General features: G+C 38.0%; 1 protein-coding gene across 1 annotated transcript in view; it reads right to left on the bottom strand.

Annotated features, from left to right (window-relative positions):
• SLC15A5 (solute carrier family 15 member 5) overlaps positions 1-19773 on the bottom strand; it is a 93233-nt gene extending 73460 nt beyond the window's left edge. The window contains exons 1-3 of the mRNA XM_081590517.1: positions 19415-19773; positions 15595-15818; positions 3910-4080 (exon numbers count right to left, since the gene is read on the bottom strand). Coding sequence (XP_081446643.1) covers positions 3910-4080; positions 15595-15818; positions 19415-19773 — 754 coding nt within the window. The remainder of the gene's footprint in view (positions 1-3909; positions 4081-15594; positions 15819-19414) is intronic.
• Between the last annotated feature and the right edge of the window lie 238 nt (positions 19774-20011).

The raw sequence follows: 20011 nt of genomic DNA, 5'->3' as shown, positions 1-20011 counted from the left end.
AGCTTTGAGGAAGTTCCAATTTAGTCATCAGAGAGGAAGAAGCCAAAATAAGGATGATATACTTTTCTAAAGGGAAGACAGAGTTTTACGTCACCATAGTTAGGTGATTGTATAACTTTGAAAAAGAAAACAAAACAAAGCAAAACAACTCCAAAACATTCATTTTATAGAGTATTGTGTAAAGTAAACCGCTGGTGAACATTTTATAATTTTACTTGCAGCTAATACAATTTTTTTCTTGTAACTGTCCAAAGAAAGATTACCTTATCACATGTTAAAATATGTAGCATGTGAACTACAGTAGTCTGGCAGTAAACAGAGCTGATCAAATATTACATGAAGAATCATAGTTCTTTATTCAGATGAATATATACTTTCAAATAGGAGATTAGGAAGCAAATGGTTGGATGCTGAATAGTTATTTAGAAAATCTAAATGTAAAAATTATGTATAAGCTTCTCTGTTGGCTTAGAAAGTAAAGAATCTGCCTGCGATGCAGGAGACCCAGGTTTGATCCCTGGCTTGGGAAGAAGCCCTGGAGTAGGAAATGGTAACCTGCTCCAATATTTCTTGCCTGGAAAATTCAATGGACATAAGAGCCTGGTAGGCTGCAGTCCATGGGTTGCAAACAGTCAGACACGACTGAGTGACTAACACATTCACAAAAGCAGAATTATTTGACAATTACATGTTCTAGAATATGCCAAAGTGGTCTTTTGACAAAAGTTTATACTTCCTTTACATTTTCCTCTTTTTTTGCCTTTTGGGGCTGACAGAGAGTATATCTCAGACATCTTTTTGCATAATGAACCCATTCCACAGACTGCCAGGAGGCTGTGTACTGCCCAGCTGTGATTGACAAAACACAGAGCTCTGAGAAACAAAGCAGAGGCTTCCAGGGTAATGTTTTCCCTGTTTCACTGCCTCAGTACGTGGTGTAAAAAAACCCAGCTCTAGCCTGAGAGAAGTAAGGTCTAGGTTCTGGTTCCATATCAGCCACTGCCTATGACATCTTGGGCAACTCATTAAAATTCAATTATGTCTCATCTTCTGCACTCAGTTTAACAATAACAAACAATGAACATTTACTATATTCTAAGTATATATATGACTCAGAAATTTTCTTTTATAATTAAATTTATTTATTTTTAATTGAGGGCTTCCCTTGTGGCTCACCTGGTAAAGAATCTGCCTGAAGTGTGGGAGACCTGGGTTTGATCCCTGGGTTGGGAAGATCCCCTGGAGAAGGAAAAGGCTCCCCACTCCAGTATTCTGGCCTGGAGAATTCCATGGATTGTATAGTCCGTGGGGTCGCAGAGTTGGACACGACTGAGCAACTTTCACTGATTTTTAATTTAAGGACAATTGCTTTACAGTATTGTGTTGGCTTCTGCCAAACTGACACATGAATTTTTAACTGTATTCAGAAATAGATCATTTCAACACAACGTGCTAGGTGAGAAAAAACAAAGCCCATGGAGTATAGTCTGTAAAAGGAAACACTGTGCCCTTCTTGCCCACCTCACTGGTATGGGGTGAAATGAAGTCCCAGTGGTGAATGTGCTTAATTTTAAAAAATATAACTTCTTGCATTGCTATTAGTGGTAGCTATACAGATAAGTGGTAGAAATAGTGGTAACAGTGAAGGTACTACTAAAAATAAAATATGTTAGAAATTAAGATCAGAGTTTTTTTTTAAACAAGAGAGATAATATGAACAGAGTGACTGATCAAAGGAAGAGAACAGAAATTCCAGAAATGCGAGTGGTGGTGTACAGGAAGGTGGCATCTCAAAGCAGTGGGAAAAAATGCACTTTTTAATAAGAGGCTGGATAATATGACAGTCATATGGAGAAAGATAAAATTGAGTTCACTCTTAAAACTTATTCTAATACAATTTCCAAATGGGTCACAGATATAAAGGTAAATATATATACGCCAAAGAAATATGAATGAATTCTTTTATAATCTGGGAGTGAGGAAAACTTTTTCAACATAACTCAAAATCTAGAAATGTAAAGAAGATAGGCAAATTTGATTTCAAACATAAGCTATGCAAAAGACAAAGCAAATAGACAAAAGTCTTGTGCATGGAAGGGCTCCAGCCGTGGCTCAAGGGCAAAGAATCCAGCTGCAATGCAGGAGGTGTGGGTTCAATCCCTGGGTCGGAAAGATCTGGAGAAGGAAATGGCAATTCACTCTAGTATTCTTGCCTGGGAAATCCCATGGACAGAGGAGCCTGGTGGGCTACAGTCCACAGGGTCACAAAGAGTCAGACATGATTTAGCAACTCAACAACAGCAACAACTTGTAGTGCTGTTCATCACAGCACTATTTACAGTAGTAGACCATGGAAGCAACCTAGATGTCCATCGACAGATGAATAGATGAAGAAATTGTAGTACATATATAAAATGGTATATTACTCAACTGTAAGAAGGAATGAATATGAGTCGGTTCTAATGCAGTGGATGAACCTAAAGCCTATTATAAAGAGTGAAGTAAGACAGAAAGAGAAAACAAATATTGTATATTAATGCACATATATGGAATCTATGGGCTTCCCAGGTGACACTAGTGGTAAAGAACCCACCTGCCAATGCAGGAGACATAAGAGATGCGGGTTCAATTCCTGGGTTGTGAAGATCCGCTGGAGGAGGGCATGGCAACCCACTCAGTATTCTCGCCTGGAGAATCCTGTGGACAGAGAAGACTGGTAGGCTACAGTCCAGTCCACAGGGTCACTAATAGATGACCTGTTAATTGTTTTTAATAATAGGTTAAAAACAACTAATAGGTCATCTTTGGAAGACATTGAAGTTCAACTCATTAATTTGAAAATCTAAAAATAGAGGGAAAGAATTAAACATTTATCTTCTTTTCTTTACACAAACTGTACTTCTGTGTAATGAAATAGTTATTGAGAATATATTTCAGCTAATAAAATTTCTCTTTATAGAATTTCTTTATAGAATTATTTCAGCTAATAAAAGAGGAAGAAATATAGAATATCACCAACCTGCAACCCCCAGTGGGATCATAGATTTAGACAAAAATTATCAATGGGTACTGACCCTGCAAAAGCAGATAATGAGACAGTGTGAAGTACCTAACACCATCTGTGAAGGAATTTTGCCAAAAATGAAAAATCTGAATCTGATTAAGGATTTATGTCTGTCAGACATTTTAGGGGAAATAAAGAGGGAAAAACTTTTGGATGACATTAAGCGGATATAATCAGCAAAATTCAGATTATGTGAAATGCTCAGATTTCTTAAGGAAAAAAATATTGAAAGGAGAGAAATAGAGATGAAGGGGGAATATATATGATTTAAGGGACATAGCTGCCATTTGGAATATATGGGCCTTATTTGGATTTCATTTGCATGAATTATAAAACAAAACAAAATAGACAGATTTTAAAAGGGAAACAGATTTTTTAACAGATACTTGATCATCTTAAGAAATTCTCTGTGTGCATTAATGACATTGTGATTATATTTTTAAAGTATTGAGCATATATATAACTTCTTTTTATACACACACATATGAAGCACTGTAATATTTAGTTCTTGCTTCAGAACTACCAGTTGGGATGGGGAAAAAGTGAGTAGAGATGAATTGAGAATTGTTGAAGTTGAGAGCTAGATAGAAGCGTTCATATATGATTTTTTTCTACTTTTGTTTATGTTTAAGATATTCCATTAGTAAAACTTTTTTAAATAAGGGAAAAATAAGATAGAGATTATTGATATTCTTATAGACTCTGTTGCTCTCAAGTTAAGTAAATGACAGACTCTACAAATTTTCTGAGTTGAAAGTGAAATTATAGGGAATCTAAGAGGAAGAAGATGCGTCAAGAAAAGCATAAAAACCAAAAAAAAAAAAAGTAAAGTGAGATTTACTTACATTTTTCTGGCTGATAAATCAGATTATAGTGCATCATATAAAGAGTTACCAGAGCCATAAGTGTAGACATAAAAGGAATAAGTAAAACCAGGGCCCAGGCCCCTGAGTGTTGGATATAAGATATTCCCAGAAAGACCACAGTTGCATTCAGGTTCATGATCCAATAAAACCTGGGAATCAAAAACAAAAATAAAATTGCCATTGAGTAGCTTCATTAAATAATTGCTAATTTTAATTCTTTTAATAAACATAAGCTATAAAGTAGTAGCATATGAGCCAAACTAGATTTTGTAAATATTGTTTATTAGCTTTCTTTTTTCAAATTCCATTTTTAAAATTTTTATAAAAATTTTCAAGGTTATACTCCATTTATAGTTGTTACAAAACAGTGGCTCTATTCCCCATGTTGTACAATACATCCTTGTAGCCTGTCTTACATACAACAGTTTGTACCTCTCACTCTCCCAGCCTCTATATTCCCCCACCCCATAACCACAAGTTCATTCTCTATATCTGTGAGTCTGCTTCTCTTTTGTTATATTTATTAGTTTGTTGCATTTTTTAGATTCTACATATAAGTGAAATCATACAGTATTTGTCTTCCTCTCTCTGACTTATTTCACTTGACAAAATACCCTCCAATGCAGAGTTCCAAAGAATAGCAAGGAGAGATAAGAAAGCCTTCCTCAGTGATCAATGCAAAGAAATAGAGGAAAACAATAGAATGGGAAAGACTAGAGATCTCTTCAAGAAAATTAGAGATACCAAGGGAACATTTCATGCAAAGATGGGCTCAATAAAGGACAGAAATGGTAGGGACCTAACAGAAGCAGAAGATCTTAAGAAGAAGTGGCAAGAATACACAGAAGAATTGTACAAAAAAGTTCTTCACAACCCAGACAATCACGATGGTGTGATCACTCACCTAGAGCCAAATATCCTGGAATGTGAAGTCAAGTGGGCCTTAGGAAGCATCACTACGAACAAAGCTAGTGGAGGTGATGGAATTCCAGTTGAGCTATTTCAAATCCTGAAAGATGATGCTGTGAAAGTGCTGCACTCGATATGCCAGCAAATGTGGAAAACTCAGCAGTGGTCACAGGACTGGAAAAAGTCAGTTTTCATTCCAATCCCAAAGAAAGGCAATGCCAAAGAATGCTCAAACTACCACACAATTACACTCATCTCACACACCAGTAAAGTAATGCTCAAAATTCTCCAAGCCAGGCTTCAGCAATACGTGAACCATGAACTTCCAGATGTTCAAGCTGGTTTTAGAAAATGCAGAGGAACCAGAGATCAAATTGCCAACATCTGCTGGATCACCAGAAAAGCAAGAGAGTACCAGAAAAACATCTATTTCTGCTTTATTGACTATGCCAAAGCCTTTGACTGTGTGGATCACAATAAACTGTGGAAAATTCTGAAAGAGATGGGAATACCAGACCACCTGACCTGTCTCTTGAGAAACCTGTATGCAGGTCAAGAAGCTACAGTTAGAACTGGACATGGAACAACAGACTGGTTCCAAATAGGAAAAGGAGTATGTCAAGGCTGTATATTGTCACCCTGCTTAGTTAACTTATATGCAGAGTACATCATGAGAAACGCTGGGCTGGAGGAAGCACAAGCTGGAATCAAGATTGCCAGGAGAAATATCAATAACCTCAGATATGCAGATGACACCACCCTTATGGCATAAAGTGAAGAAGAACTAAAGAGCCTCTTGATGAAAGTGAAAGAGGAGAGTGAAAAACTTGGCTTAAAGCTCAACATTCAGAAAACTAAGATCATGGCATCCGGTCCCATCAATTCATGGCAGATAGATGGGGAAACAGTGGAAACAGTGGCTGACTTTATTTTTCTGGGCTCCAAAATCACTGCAGATGATGACTGCAGCCATGAAATTAAAAGACGCTTACTCCTTGGAAGGAAAGTTATGACCAACCTAGATAGCATATTAAAAAGCAGAGACATTCCTTTGCCAACAAAGGTCCATCTAGTCAAGGCTATGGTTTTTCCAGTGGTCATGTATGGATGTGAGAATAGGACTATAAAGAAACCTGAGCACCAAAGAAATGATGCTTTTGAACTGTGGTGTTGGAGAAGACTCTTGAGAGTCCCTTGGACTGAAAGGAGATCCAACCAGTCCATCCTAAAGGAGATCAGTCTTGGGTGTTCATTGGAAGGACTGATGTTGAAGCTGAAACTCCAATACTTTGGCCACCTGATGGGAAGTGCTGACTCCCTGGAAAAGACCCTGATGCTGGGAAAGATTGAGGACAGTAGGAGAAGGGGACGACAGAGGATGAGATGGCTGGATGGCATCACGGACTCTATGGACATGGGTTTGGGTGGACTCAGGGAGTTGGTGATGGACAGGGAGGCCTGACGTGCTGCCGTTCATGGGATCGCAAAGAGTCAGACACGACTGAGCGACTGAACTGAACTGGACTGCTGCAAATGGCAAAATTTCTTTCTTTTTCATGCCCACGTAGTATTCCATTTTATGTATATACCACATCTCTGTTATTTATTCATCTATTGATGGGCACTTGGAAACTGTAAATAATGTTTCTATGAATATTGGGGTGCATGATTCTTTTCAAAATTACTGTTTTTGTGGTTTTTTTTCAGATATATATACTCAGAAGTGGAATTGCTGGGTTATATAGTAGTTCTATTTTTGTTTTTTTGAGAAACTTCCATGCTGTTTTCCACAGTGGCTGTACCAATTTCCTTTCACACCCACAGTGCACAAGGGTTCCCTTTCTTCCACATCCCCACCAACATTTGTTATTTGTGTTCTGTTTGATGATAGACATTCTTATGGGTGTGAAGTCATATTAATATCTCATTGTGGTTTTGATTTGCATTTCCTTGATGGTTAGACATGTTGAGCATCTTTTCATATGCCCGTTGGCCATATACATCTCTGTTTATTAGCTTTCCTATTAAGTACATACTTATTAAGTGGGGTCTGGTTGGTCACTGCTCAAAAGCCAATAAAGAGGCAAAGTTGGTAGAAAGGAAAAATTGCTTTGTTTGGGGTGCCAGCAACTAGGGCAGGGGGATTCCCTGGTGGCTCAGTTGGTAAAGAATCCGCCTGCAGTGCAGGAGACCTGGTTTGATCCCTGGGTCAGGAAGATTACCTGGAGATGGAAATGGCAACCCACTCCAGTATTCTTGCCTGGGAAATCCTATGGACAGAGGAGTCTGGTGGGCTAAGTCCATGGGGTCACAACTAGTTGAATATGATAACTGGAGCAGGGAGAAAGCAGGCTCCTGTCCAAAGGCTGACTCCCCTCCACTGACAATCAATGGACAAGAGCTTTTATCGGCAGAAGAAGGGGGCTACATATAGAAACAGTACAGTTGAGTCTGACAGTCATCTTGAAATTGGTCATATGGTGGTCTGACCAATGCCATCTTGTCAATTTAAGTTTTGAATATGTATGCACCCATGAAATGATCACCCTATTCAAAATCTTGAACATCTACTCTCCATAACTGACCTAGAAAAGTAATCAAATGTCAAGCATGGTCATGCCAAGTAAGCTGACTGACTGTAATCTACTAATAGTGATTTATTTATCACCATGCAGGGGAGGTACAGAGTTAGAATTTTCTAGGACAATAGGATAGAGTCCCTTGGCTCTACCTCAGGTCATCTTTAATGCTTCTGCAAGCCACACACTTGAAGTGTGGCTGGTAGTAACAAAGAGAAGCTGGAGCTGCAAGCAATGTTATAGTCCTTTTAATTTTTAAGAAACCCTGTTTCAAATGCTAAGTATTGCAGAAAACTCCAAGAGGACACCGTTGAGACTCTTCAGTACACCACCGGGGAATGTAAATGGAATTACTCTAAAGAGGGTCAAGGAAAATTACAATTCTTCCAAGACTTACATCTTGTGAAATATAGTTATAAACCAAAGAATTATAGTGCTGAATATCTCTGTATAGGAAGAGATTTCACATAAAGTACTAAGTGTATTTTAACAAATGTCACCCGACCTATTTGATTGTGTAATTTTCTAAAAGAATTGCCTAGTACAATCACGCTTTATATATGTCTTTGTTGATCCATGGACAGGACAAGCCATAGATAATTAAGGGTAAAATTATATATGTATCAACTGTAAAAAAAAATGAAAGAAATAAAAATCCACAGTCTTCAAACTCACCATTAAGACTCCTTTCATCTCATAGCTCACTAGCAAATTGAATATATAAAGCACCTCTCGCACAGAAAGTCAGAGAGCAAAGCACTAAAGCAAAATAAATACCAGTGATTAAGGAAAATTGAAAGCAGCAGTAAAAATATGTTTCTTTAGTCTACTTTTAAACACAGACTGGGAACTGCAAATAATTGGGAGTATATATAAATGGTAATTTTTTTTTTTTGGTCTTCATGATTCCACGGTGTTGAATACAAATAAAGGGGAAAAACCTTATCGCTGCAAAATTCAGCAAACTTTTTGGGATTAATAATTTTAAAATTCGCCGTAATTTATTTAGTAATAATTTTTAAAGTCATTCAAATGTTTTCTCATTTTTTAGACTGACCAATTTCAACACGCTTCAGACTTATTTTAAGTGATTATAAGAGAAACAGTTTGAAATGGGCTTTCCATCCTACTTGAGAACATAATGAAAGAGGGGAGGAAAACTTCCAGTCTCCCAAGCCTTAGTGGACAATTTTAAGAGTCCAGAGAGAAAATGTTATCCTTCATGGAACGATACTGAGATAATTCACCAGGATTATGGTGGCTCTTCACCGGGATTTGTGGCTCTCCCACGGGTTAAAATTGAACTCTTTAGAAGAGTCAGTGTAACACTGAGGCGCTGATTTCATGGTGGATGCTGTTGTCAGTCACTGCTTCTTCTAGCATAACCACTGGCCCACTGAAGTACTTCAAAGAATAATCTAGCTGACATGAACTTGGAGAAAGAGAGACCAGAGGAAGTTTTGCAGTTTCTACTTAAAATTATTGGAGTATAGTTGATTTACAGTGTTTGTGTTGGTTTCAAGTATACAGCATAGTGAATCTGTTAAATAGTACATATATTCATTCTTTTGCAGATTCTTTTCCCACATGGGTTATTACAGAATATTGAGTAGAGTTCCCTATGCTATACAATAGGTCCTTGTTGATTATCTGTTATATAAATATAGTAGTGTGGGCTTCCCAGGTGGCTCAGTGTTAAAGAACCAGCCTGCCAATGCAGGATCCAGGTTCGAGCCTCAGGCCAGGGACATCCCCTGGAGAAGGAAATGACAACCTACTCCAGTATTCTTGCTTGGGAAATCCCATGAACAGAGGAGCCTGGAGGGCTACAGTCCCTGGGGTTGCAGAAGAGTAGGACATGCTACTGCTACTGCTAAGACTGAACAATTAAACAATAGTAGTATAGTAGTATCTGTGTGTTCATCCCAAGCTCCTAACTTATCCCTCCCTGCTAAGTTTCCCTTCTTTAACCATAAGTTTGTTTCCAAAATTAGTGAGTCCGTTTTTGTTTTGTAAATAAATTCATTTATATAATTTTTTCCTACTTTTCATCTATAAATATTTGTCAACAATGCTATTAAAGAAAAGACAGCTTAATAAAAGAAGATCATTGATTTTGGTGGACGGGCAGCACGATTAAAGTAAAAGGTTTATTTTTAATTAAGAAATTTCGGGGGAACGCTTCATTCTCTTTCTTTGCTCTCCCTGCTCTCCTCTTTTCACTTGCTCTCATTCCCTTTCTGTCTTTATTTCCCTTTCTTTTGTCAACGTCCCAATTTTAACAGTTGTTAATGTTGTTGAAGAGAAAACCAGGTCCAAAATGATGTCACTTGGGCTAAAGTCCATGATACCAAACCTAGACTTAGATATATGACTTACTTGAAGTTTTGAGCCTCCCCAGAAACGTAATCAACCAGTCTGGAATTTTCTGATCAGCATCAATGAAGGCATCTGTCTTGTGAACCTCTCCATCCCTCAGGAGAAAGAGCAGCAATCTATGTGGTGCAACACTTGCCATTCCCTTCCCAACACCCACCCCCAAAAGAAGATATCTTGGCCCCAAATCAATGCTTTCTTTTCTTTTGCTAATAGCTCCCTTGCCCCACCCTTCTTCTTACAAAAGCCTCCCATTTTGTACAGCCCCTCAAAGCACCCTTCTGGTTGTTAGAAGAAATGTTCCCAATTCATGAATGACCTAATAATAAAGCCCACTAGGTCTTCAAATCTACTCTGTTGCTTTTTTTGAAAAAGGTGTATCATTTTCTCATTTTCTGAGTTTAAGATCTTTGAACCACTGCATGTTTATGGATGACAATAAGTCACTATTGATGCACCAACAGCTTAAAAGCCACCGCACAGGCCTTAAGAAAAAGCAGGAGGCTGCAGGATCAGTATGAAATGTAAGAAATTTCTTTCTTTTTCTTTCTTTTCTCAATACTTTTTAGTTTGTCATTGTATGCTAGAGAGGAAATCTGAGTGTATTTTCTGAATGCTGACAATTGTGGCAAAGATAACAGAGGAGGTGCTTGTTGTTACTACGGTGAGTGGGCACATTTGTTAAACTTGGCTGGAGCCCAGGCAAATAGAATTTTGGAAGGCTTGGTGGTTTTTTAAAAAACTGTTTACAAGTTCTTTCTCAGTATTTAACTTAGAAGCTATTCTGAGTGCAAGCATACCTTGAAGATATCAATACTATGGGTCTGGTTTCAGACCACCAAGATATAAGAGGTGGCATGAAGTTTTTGGTGCAAAAACGTTTTGGTTTCCCAGTGTATATAAAAGTTATGTTTACACTATACTATAATGCATTAAACGTGCAATAGCGTTATGCCTAAAAAAACAATGTGCTTATCTTAATTTAAAAATATTTTATTGCTAAATAATACTAACCATCATCTGAGCCTTGAGTGCACGGTGGTAGTAACATCAAGGATCACTGATCACAGATCACCATAGTAAATAAAATAATAATAATGAAGTTTACATACTGTGAGAATTATCAGATGCTTCAGAGAAACAAAGTTAGCAAAGGCTGTTGGAAAAACGGCACCAATTGACTCGCTGAACACAAGGTTGCCATTAACTTGCAACTTGTCAATTTTATAAAATTTACAATTCATAAAAATTTATAAATTTTTGAACTTAAAAATTCTATTCCCTGTGAAGCACAAGAAAGCAAAGCAATAAAATGAATTATGTCCATGTTAATGAGTACTAATAAGAAATAAGTTCTAATAAGACTATGCCAAGAACTGTTTTGATTTTGCTAGTTGAAATGCATCTTGTAAATTATGATTTTACCATTGCAGAATGGTATAATTTCCTATTTTGTTTTTCTCCTCAAGGATTAGGTAGAATTTCTCAATCAGGTAGATTTCTGGGGTGGTAAAGAAAAATTGTTATGAATCATCAAAGATTTCTGAAGCATCTTGGTACAAAATAAGCACTTTCATCAGTGTTTAGCTCCATTTCTTTTCAAGAATCCAGACCAGTGTGGAATTCTCTTTTCTTAAGTCTCTGGAACTGTTTTCAAAATTCTGAAGCACTTGGTAAAAATGCACATTCCCCAGCTATGCTCCCAGGAAATTCTGATCTGAGAAGTTGGAGGTAGGGGCGTGGGCAATGTTTTTTGTTTGTTTGTCTTGTTTTTTAATTAATTTTTATTGGCGTATAGTTACTTTACAATGTTGTGTTAATTACTACTGTATGGTAAAGTGAATCAACCATACATATACATATACTCTCTCCCTTTTGAATTTCCTTCCCATTCAAGTCATCACACTGCATCAAGGAGAGTTATGGGGAACATTTTTTAACAAAATCCTCAAGCGATTCTTAAAATCAAGCAACACTGCTTGAGAGCAGTGGTTCTCAAACCTGACTGCTTAAGCAGCTTTTAAAAAAAAGCCTCATCTCTGGTTCCCACCTCAAATTAACACGATTGGAATTTCTGGTGGCAGGGTACAGGCATCAGTATTTTTAAGCTTTCCTGGACATCTAGGTTTGAGAATCATTTCTCTCAGACAATACTCTAATACTCCCTGGTGGCTTGGCTGGTAAAGTATCCACCTGCAATGCAGGAGACCCATGTTCGATCCCTGGGTTAGGAAGATGCCCTGGAGAAGGGAATGGCGACCCACTCCAGTATCTTGCCTGGAGAATCCCATGGTAGTGGAGTCTGGTGGGCTACAGCCCATGGGGTTACAAAGAGTCAGACACAACTAATGACTAACTTTCACTTTCTCTCAGACAATACTTTAGTAAATATTACAACAGGTTTGAAAAAAAGGCTGTGGGATAATAACTTTTGACCTCTAGTGTTTTCCTAAGATAAAAATATTAAATTTGAGTGAGTATTTTAAATCAGAAGACTTTAGTAAGAGACATATATTATGTAGAGTCAAACTGAGTACCAGATAATCAAAATTCCAGGGATGGAATAATTCAGTCTCTAGACTTTTACAAGAAATTAACCAATATACTATTTGAGCCTTTACAGCATGTAGAGTTCACTCTGGTAACTGGTTCACAACAGACTACGATATGCAAATCGGATGCAAATTATCAGGTGGAGTAAGTAGAGATATGAGTGAGTGATTGTTAGTAGCTCAGTCACATCCGACTCTTTGCGATCTCATAAACTGTAGCCCACCAGGCTCCCGTGTCCATGGAATTCTCCAGGCAAGAATACTGGAGTGGGTTGCTATTCCCTTTTCCAGGGGATCTTCCCAACCCAGAGATCGAACCTGGGTCTCCTGCATTGTGGACAGATTCTTTACCATCTGAGCCACCAGGGAAACCCAAAATAGAGACGTGAGGGAGCAAGATTTAACTGTGGTAGGATTTAAAATTACAGTCATGAACAGACTTAATTATTCACCATTCATTTTGCTTCTGGAAAAGATTCTGCACAGGTGTATTTACTTATATGATCTCCAGTATGGTAACTCTTAATTGTACACCTCAGAGTTTGGAAAACGCTGAAAGAGCCAGGTTCAGTTCTGGGTGATGGCACAAGGAGAAGTTGGCAGATTATTATGCCTCTTGATTTCAGGGAGCTTAGCTTTATTCTTTCAATGAGGTACATATTTGAGGATGATCCAGTACCAGATGGTGATGTTGGCTGGGAGAGGTTTTCTCACCTACATTTGGCAGCTCCACTCGGAAGTGGTGCTTTCAATGCCTGAGACTTCCAGTCTACACTATTTCACATGATCATTGGGAAGCGTTAGGTGGTAGAGATGCAATGACACCTCTCATTAAGGGTCCTGTAACTATGAACATCTGACATCTGTGCTGAAACCGGAACTGGATGCAACCTTCAAGTGGTTATGGATTTAGGTGGTATGTTGCTTTTTCAAAAGCCACTACTGAAATTCATTATATTAACCAGGCTTGTAGTTTCTAGGGGCATTTTTGACTTGAAGAAATAGATGATAAATCAATGGGCTGCTCATTTTAAAGATGACCTTCTCCTAAATGGCCTTCCTCTTTCCCAGAAGTTGGACAATGACTTTAGCTGATGACTTATTCGTCATTGAATAACACTGGTCATAGCTACCCTGATTTGAATACCTATAATGTGCCATGGTACTTTGCATAAAAACTCCACAGCAGCCCTCCAAGGCATCCACATTCTGTGGTTGAGGGACCGGGGGCTTTGAGAGGTGAAGAAACTTGCCGAAAACCGTAAGACAAGTAAGTGACACAGCCAGGTTCCTGCCAGCTGTCTGGCTGCCCAGCAGGGGTTCTATCCATTTTGCCACCAACCCCTGCAGTACGTACAAGAATAAAATGAACATTCATTTCTATAAACTGAAACAAGCAGTGGTTCATAAAAGTTTTTCCATAGTTTAGTATTTGAACTGAGAAAGAAAAAACAACCATCTTCAGCCTTCAAGGAGCTTATTATTTCTACAGTCTTTCATCATGTTAAAGAATAACACTCTGATTCTTTATATCCCTTTCTCAGCGCTCTTAATTTTAAAAAATATTGCATGATCCCTTTATCAGAGATTTTAATGAAATCAGGAAATAATAAGTAACCCAGTCTAAAGGTGTTCATCTTAAATGTGGCTTGGCTCCAGAAATTCATTTTCACCCCATTCCTCATCCCCCTTTCCAGTGTCCTAAAGCACAAACCTATTGGGTGTCCCCTCCATTTCCCCGAGGAAATATTTCATTCATATAATGTCTCCTTTGTAATCAACGCTGAGAAATGTCACTTTGATTAAACACAACTCTGAATGACTAAGACCACAGTACAATAAATTCTCCAGAGCTATCTTTCAGAACAACTGATTGCTCTCTAGTCTTAATCCTCCAGAGTCTTATTTAATCAAAATGATGTTGCTAATTAAGGATTAAAACCTCCGAATAGAATAAAAAAGAAAGATTTTTCTTTCTCTTCTGGGCAGGTCAAGGAGGCAGAATTTGCTGTAAGGAAGTAAAAAGTTCCTTCCACCTTTGGTAAAATAGCATTATTCTCTTTCGTCTGGACTTAATCCAAAATAGACCCGAGTGCTTTGTAATAGTAACATAATATGGCAGGAGGGTGGGGAGAAGGAAAGGAAGGAAGAAAGAAAGACAGAAAGAAAAAAGGAACTGTCTCATATAGCTACATGTAATAATACCTAAATAATATATATTATAATTTTTTCATTTAATGCTTTAAATATGAGTTCTCTTTAGACATTTGGTCTCATTCTATTTCTGCTTTGCTTTTATCTATTGCTAACGCTGGTGGAAAAGACAATATTTTAGAAAAGTGTTGCTAACTCATTTCACAGAGAAGAGGAAGAAAGACAACATATCTCAGATATATCTGATACCCCCGATGAATGACGATAGCAACAAAGTTCTCTACTAAGTGTTGAACTACTTTTTCTTAAGATCAAAATTTCAGTTTTTTCTTGAATTTGTATTTGATAATTAAAATTGTTCTTTAGAAACACATAACACTGTAAAAGAACTCACTGGGAGAGAAAGACTCATAGAAATGTGGTTTGATTTCTATGGATTGGAAATTCTGTCGGGAGCTGGAGGTGAAGTGAATGTGAAATAGAGATGTTGGTTGATGCTTTAACGGATATTTAAAAAGTAAAATTCTTCTATCCTTCTCATCTTCTTGCTGAATTTATAATTCCTGCCGAATTAGTCTATCACAATGTAGACATAACTAAGAAAAACAACTTGTTGATTACTGCTATGTGCCATGTTCTCTGCCAGCAGTATGCATATTACTACCTCTAAGAAAATCCAAGAAGAGGTATTATGATAACCCTGCAGAAATGTTTAAACTCATAAAGAATAAATGACATGACTAAGATCAGGCAATTGTGTAGAGTTGAGATTTCCACCAAGGCCTGTTTGGCTCCAAAACCATCTTCTATTCAACATGACCCACCATCTCACACTTGTTTACGTGGAGGACAAATTCATCAATGTGTTTCAAGAAGGTGCCGGTAAGCTGTATTGGTCTATACCTGACTCATAGGCTCCCAGGACTACTGGCTTAATCACCGTCACAGGTATGATTTCACTGTCACCCAGCCCAATCAATGGCAAAGGCTGCACGACTGCCATCAAAATGGAACCAGAGAGCAAACAACGAGAAATGCACAAAGGGAAAAGGATGTCATAAGCCTGTTTTCTCTCCTAGCTAGCGCTACTTAACAGTTAAAAAGGGATGTACGTTTCTGGGATCCACGCTCCTGAAGGCTGTAAGCACCCAACGGACAGACTGCAGCTCTGATTCCTCCTGTGCCGAGGCAGATGGCCAACAGTGCTACGTGAAACAGCCTTGTCTGCTCTTTTTTGGGTACATTGTTAATCAGATGGTGAGTGCCTATGTAGAAACCCTCCAAGGGAAAGGCAGCCACAGATAATAAAGCAGTGCCAGTAGATGGAGAAAAAGAGAAATAAATATGCATAGACCACTGACTCAACAAAGCATACCAGAAATAAAGTTTTTCTTCTGAATGTAGCCTCGTCATGTGATAGTCTTATTAAAATATTAATCATGGCAATTCTGGAGGTAATATAATTTTCCTAAAAGTAAATATTTCCCTCAGTATGTGTTTTTAATGAATTCAGAGTCCTAGTTTATTTTTCCCTCAAACTTGAACCACCTCTCAGAATGTATAAACAAAATCATGTCCATTTTGAAGGAACTTTTTATCTTGTGTTGGGGTATAGCCGATTAACAATGTTGTGATAGTTTCAGGTGAATAGCAAAGGGACTCAGCCATACATATACACACACTGCTAAGTTTAAAAGAGATAATCAACAAGGACCTATTGTACAGCACATGGAACTCCGCTCAATGTAATGTGGCAGCCCAAATGGGAGAGGGGCTTGGGGGAGAGCAAATCAAGTCCATTTTAACAAAATTAAAGCAATTCAGAAACATTTGATGTGAGATACTAAAGATGTCTGCACTCCCACCCCTCAAAGAAAACCACCTATCACAAGGGTTACTTGTTCTTAATCAATAGAGACAGAAAACGCTATGATCTTAGGCAACTCAGAAGCCTGTTAAAGAAAACTTTTTTGTTGTTGTTTTTTAGCATGAATTACTTGTATTTTTCTTTCTAAAATTTTTTATTGGAGTACAGTTACTTCACAATGTTGTGTTAGTTTCCACTGTATAGCAAAGTGAATCAGCTCTACATACACATACACATATACATACTCAGTTCAGTTCAGTCGTGTCCGACTCTTTGTGACCCCATGGACCACAGCACGCCAGGCCTCCCTGTCCATCACCAACTCCCTGAGTCCACCCAAACCCATGTCCATCGAGTTGGCGATGCCATCTGCCCATCGCATCCACTGTCGTCCCCTTCTCCTCCTGCCCTCAATCTTTCCCAGCATCAGGGTCTTTTCCAGGGAGTCAGCTCTTCCCATCAGGTGGCCAAAGTATTGGAGTTTCAGCTTCAACATCAGTCCTTCCAATGAACACCCAAGACTGATCTCCTTTAGGATGGACTGGTTAGATCTCCTTTCAGTCCAAGGGACTCTCAAGAGTCTTCTCCAACACCACAGTTGAAAAGCATCAATTCTTCGGTGCTCAGCTTTCTTTATAGTCCAGCTCTCACATCCATACATGACCACTGGAAAAACCATAGCCTTGACTAGACGGACCTTGTTGGCAAAGTAATGTCTCTGCTTTTTAATATGCTATTTAGGTTGGTCATAATTCTCCTTCCAAGGAGTAAGTGTCTTTTAATTTCATGGCTGCAGTCACCATCTGCAGTGATTTTGGAGCCCAGAAAAATAAAGTCTGACACTGTTTCCACTGTTTCCCCATCTATCTGCCATGAAGTGATGGGACCGGATGCCATGATCTTAGTTTTCTGAATGTTGAGGTTTAAGCCAAGTTTTTCACTCTCCTCTTTCACTTTCATCAAGAGGCTCTTTAGTTCTTCTTCACTTTATGCCATAAGGGTGGTGTCATCTGCATATCTGAGGTTATTGATATTTCTCCTGGCAATCTTGATTCCAGCTTGTGCTTCCTCCAGCCCAGCGTTTCTCATGATGTACTCTGCATATAAGTTAAATAAGCAGGGTGACAATATATAGCCTTGACGTACTCCTTTTCCTATTTGGGACCAGTCTGTTGTTCCATGTCCAGTTCTAACTGTTGCTTCCTGACCTGCATACAGGTTTCTCAAGAGGCAGGTCAGGTGGTCTGGTATTCCCATCTCCTTCAGAATTTTCCACAGTTTATTGTGATCCACACATATACATATATCCCATTTTTTGGATTTCCAAATGTCCATCAACAGAGGAACAGATAAAGAACATGTGATACATATATACAAGGGAGTATTACTCAGCCATAAAAAGGAATGAAATTGGGTCATTTGTAGAGGCACATATGAACCTAGAGACTATCATACAGAGTGACGTAAAAGTCAGAAAGAGAAAAACAAATACCGTGTATCAACACATATATGTGGAATCTAGAAAAATGATATAGATGATCTTATCTGCAACGGTGATTGGCACTGATGTATATGTACACTATTATGTAATCTGTTACCAAGTAAAAAAGAGTACATCATGCTTAAATGCCTCCTCATCAGAAAATATTCCCTGATACAGAAGACAAGCTTTGTCACTATCTAGTCTGTCCTGTCCACTTCCCCAGCTTTATTTTTCATCATTGTACATTACCACCCAACAAAATAGCCTTTTCTAGATTTTCTCATGCCCCATTTGAGAAAGTTAGCTTCATAAGAAAAGAGACTGCCTTCTTCTCTGTTACATTCCAGAACCTGGAACAATGCCTAGTAGTCAATGAGAAACATTTGTGGAATGGTGAATGAATATTTGCCATGCAGTGACTTAGTTTATGTTTCACAGAACTGAAGCAGTTTACAAGTTTGAATCACACTCTGATCGATTCAGTGAATGGTACTTGGCCATCTGATGGAAATGTGCACAGGCTGAGTACCTGCTACCCATCACTTCCTCATCATCTTCCCCATCGCCCAAAACTGCATTTCTGCTGCACTGGTTGGTTTTGATGAACTACCTTCCTAAGTTCCTCAACTCAGAACTTGGGAGTTAATTTCTGTCCTTCCATCATATTTGTGCCCTTGTTTAGTTGATGAGTTTTTTTTTATGGTTTTATGTTCTTTCCTGGATTGATACTTCTCCATCACCTAGACCAGCATCCTGAGATTTTCTGTTCTCTCTAACCTCTCACTGTGATTGTTTATTGAAAGATTTCCCAAATGTGTTCATCTCATCTTCAGTAACTCCTTTGTGTCTAGAAGATCACCTTGAACTTTACAGTCTAAATTTCTAGACTGTTCATCAACTTGATCTCTATACTTTATCAAACAAACGATATTTTCCCAACATTGCTTGCAATCACTTTGCTCCCCAAATTTTAAGGATATATTTCTTTTTGCGTCATGTAAAGTAGCACAGGATAGTGTTAAATTGACTCATTTTTTTAAGCAAGTAACCATAACTCATAACATGGAAGTCATGTATTCAAATGCAATCTTAATTACTATATGACTAATTAAAAGACCATTTTTTCATGAAAACGTTTCTCAGTTATTCTACATGAACTTCCAAACACCTTTTTAGCACATTTCATTTTAATTGTCAAGCAAATGAATGTCACATTTCACATAGAATTTGTCACAAATTTGGGCTTGTGATAGGAAGGGGGAAAAGGAGGGCATTCTACAGAAAACAGACATTTAAAGAGATAATTAATGTAAAATATAATCAGTGCAATGATAAAGATATCAAAGCAACTTCTAACCCACACATAGAGACACACATACATAAATACACAGTTACTAGTATCCCTCAAATTATACAGAGAGTAAAATAAACTGAAACAACATTCTAGGCTCATTTATTACACTTTATGCTAAAAACAAGGTGGGAATAACATAAATCAAACATTCTAATAAAAATCCACTAAAATAAGTTGTAAAACAATCCAGTCAGAAGTGGACACTCACCTAGAAAGTTCAGAAATAAGCAAATATGGACCAGTTTGTTTCTTCCTAGGCAGACATCAGCAAGCCAACCTGCAAACACCTGGGTAAGGATGGACGCTCCAATAAAACACAAGTTCAAAATGGCGGCCTGGTAATTGCGATAACCAAGTTTGACAGTGCAGAAGGGAATCATATTGCAGACGACTTCGAAGAAAGTGAACTTCTCACACAGCTCTACTAGAAGCGAACAGATTCCAACCTGAATTTTTTTCACAGAGTATGAGGAAAACAAATAACCAATATGTCTTATGGTTTTCTCCTTCTCGATGCTGTGATTTAAGGGTACCCTCTCATTGGTGTTTTTAAAGCCTGTAACAGACATGACTAGCCTCCTTGAATACTACTTACCTTAGTGGTTTGAACTTGGTGATTTTTGCTCCCATCCCTCTAATGAAAAAATAAATAAGATCTTTACTTTGAATTTCACAACTCCATGCTAAAGTTTCATAAGGCTTTTTTTGCACGTTAAAGTTCATTTTGATGATCCAAGAGAACATGAGAAGAGACATGAGTGTTTAAACCATGGTAGCTCAGTGTGGCCAAATCTGATTTGTTTGTCT

This window comes from Giraffa tippelskirchi, chromosome 4 (assembly GCF_054371585.1).
Source record: "Giraffa tippelskirchi isolate mGirTip1 chromosome 4, T2T-mGirTip1v1.2.pri, whole genome shotgun sequence".
Taxonomy (NCBI): Eukaryota; Metazoa; Chordata; class Mammalia; order Artiodactyla; family Giraffidae; genus Giraffa; species Giraffa tippelskirchi.
The sequence above is the reverse complement of the archived record's forward strand: the minus strand, read 5'-3'. Positions and strand labels throughout refer to the sequence as shown.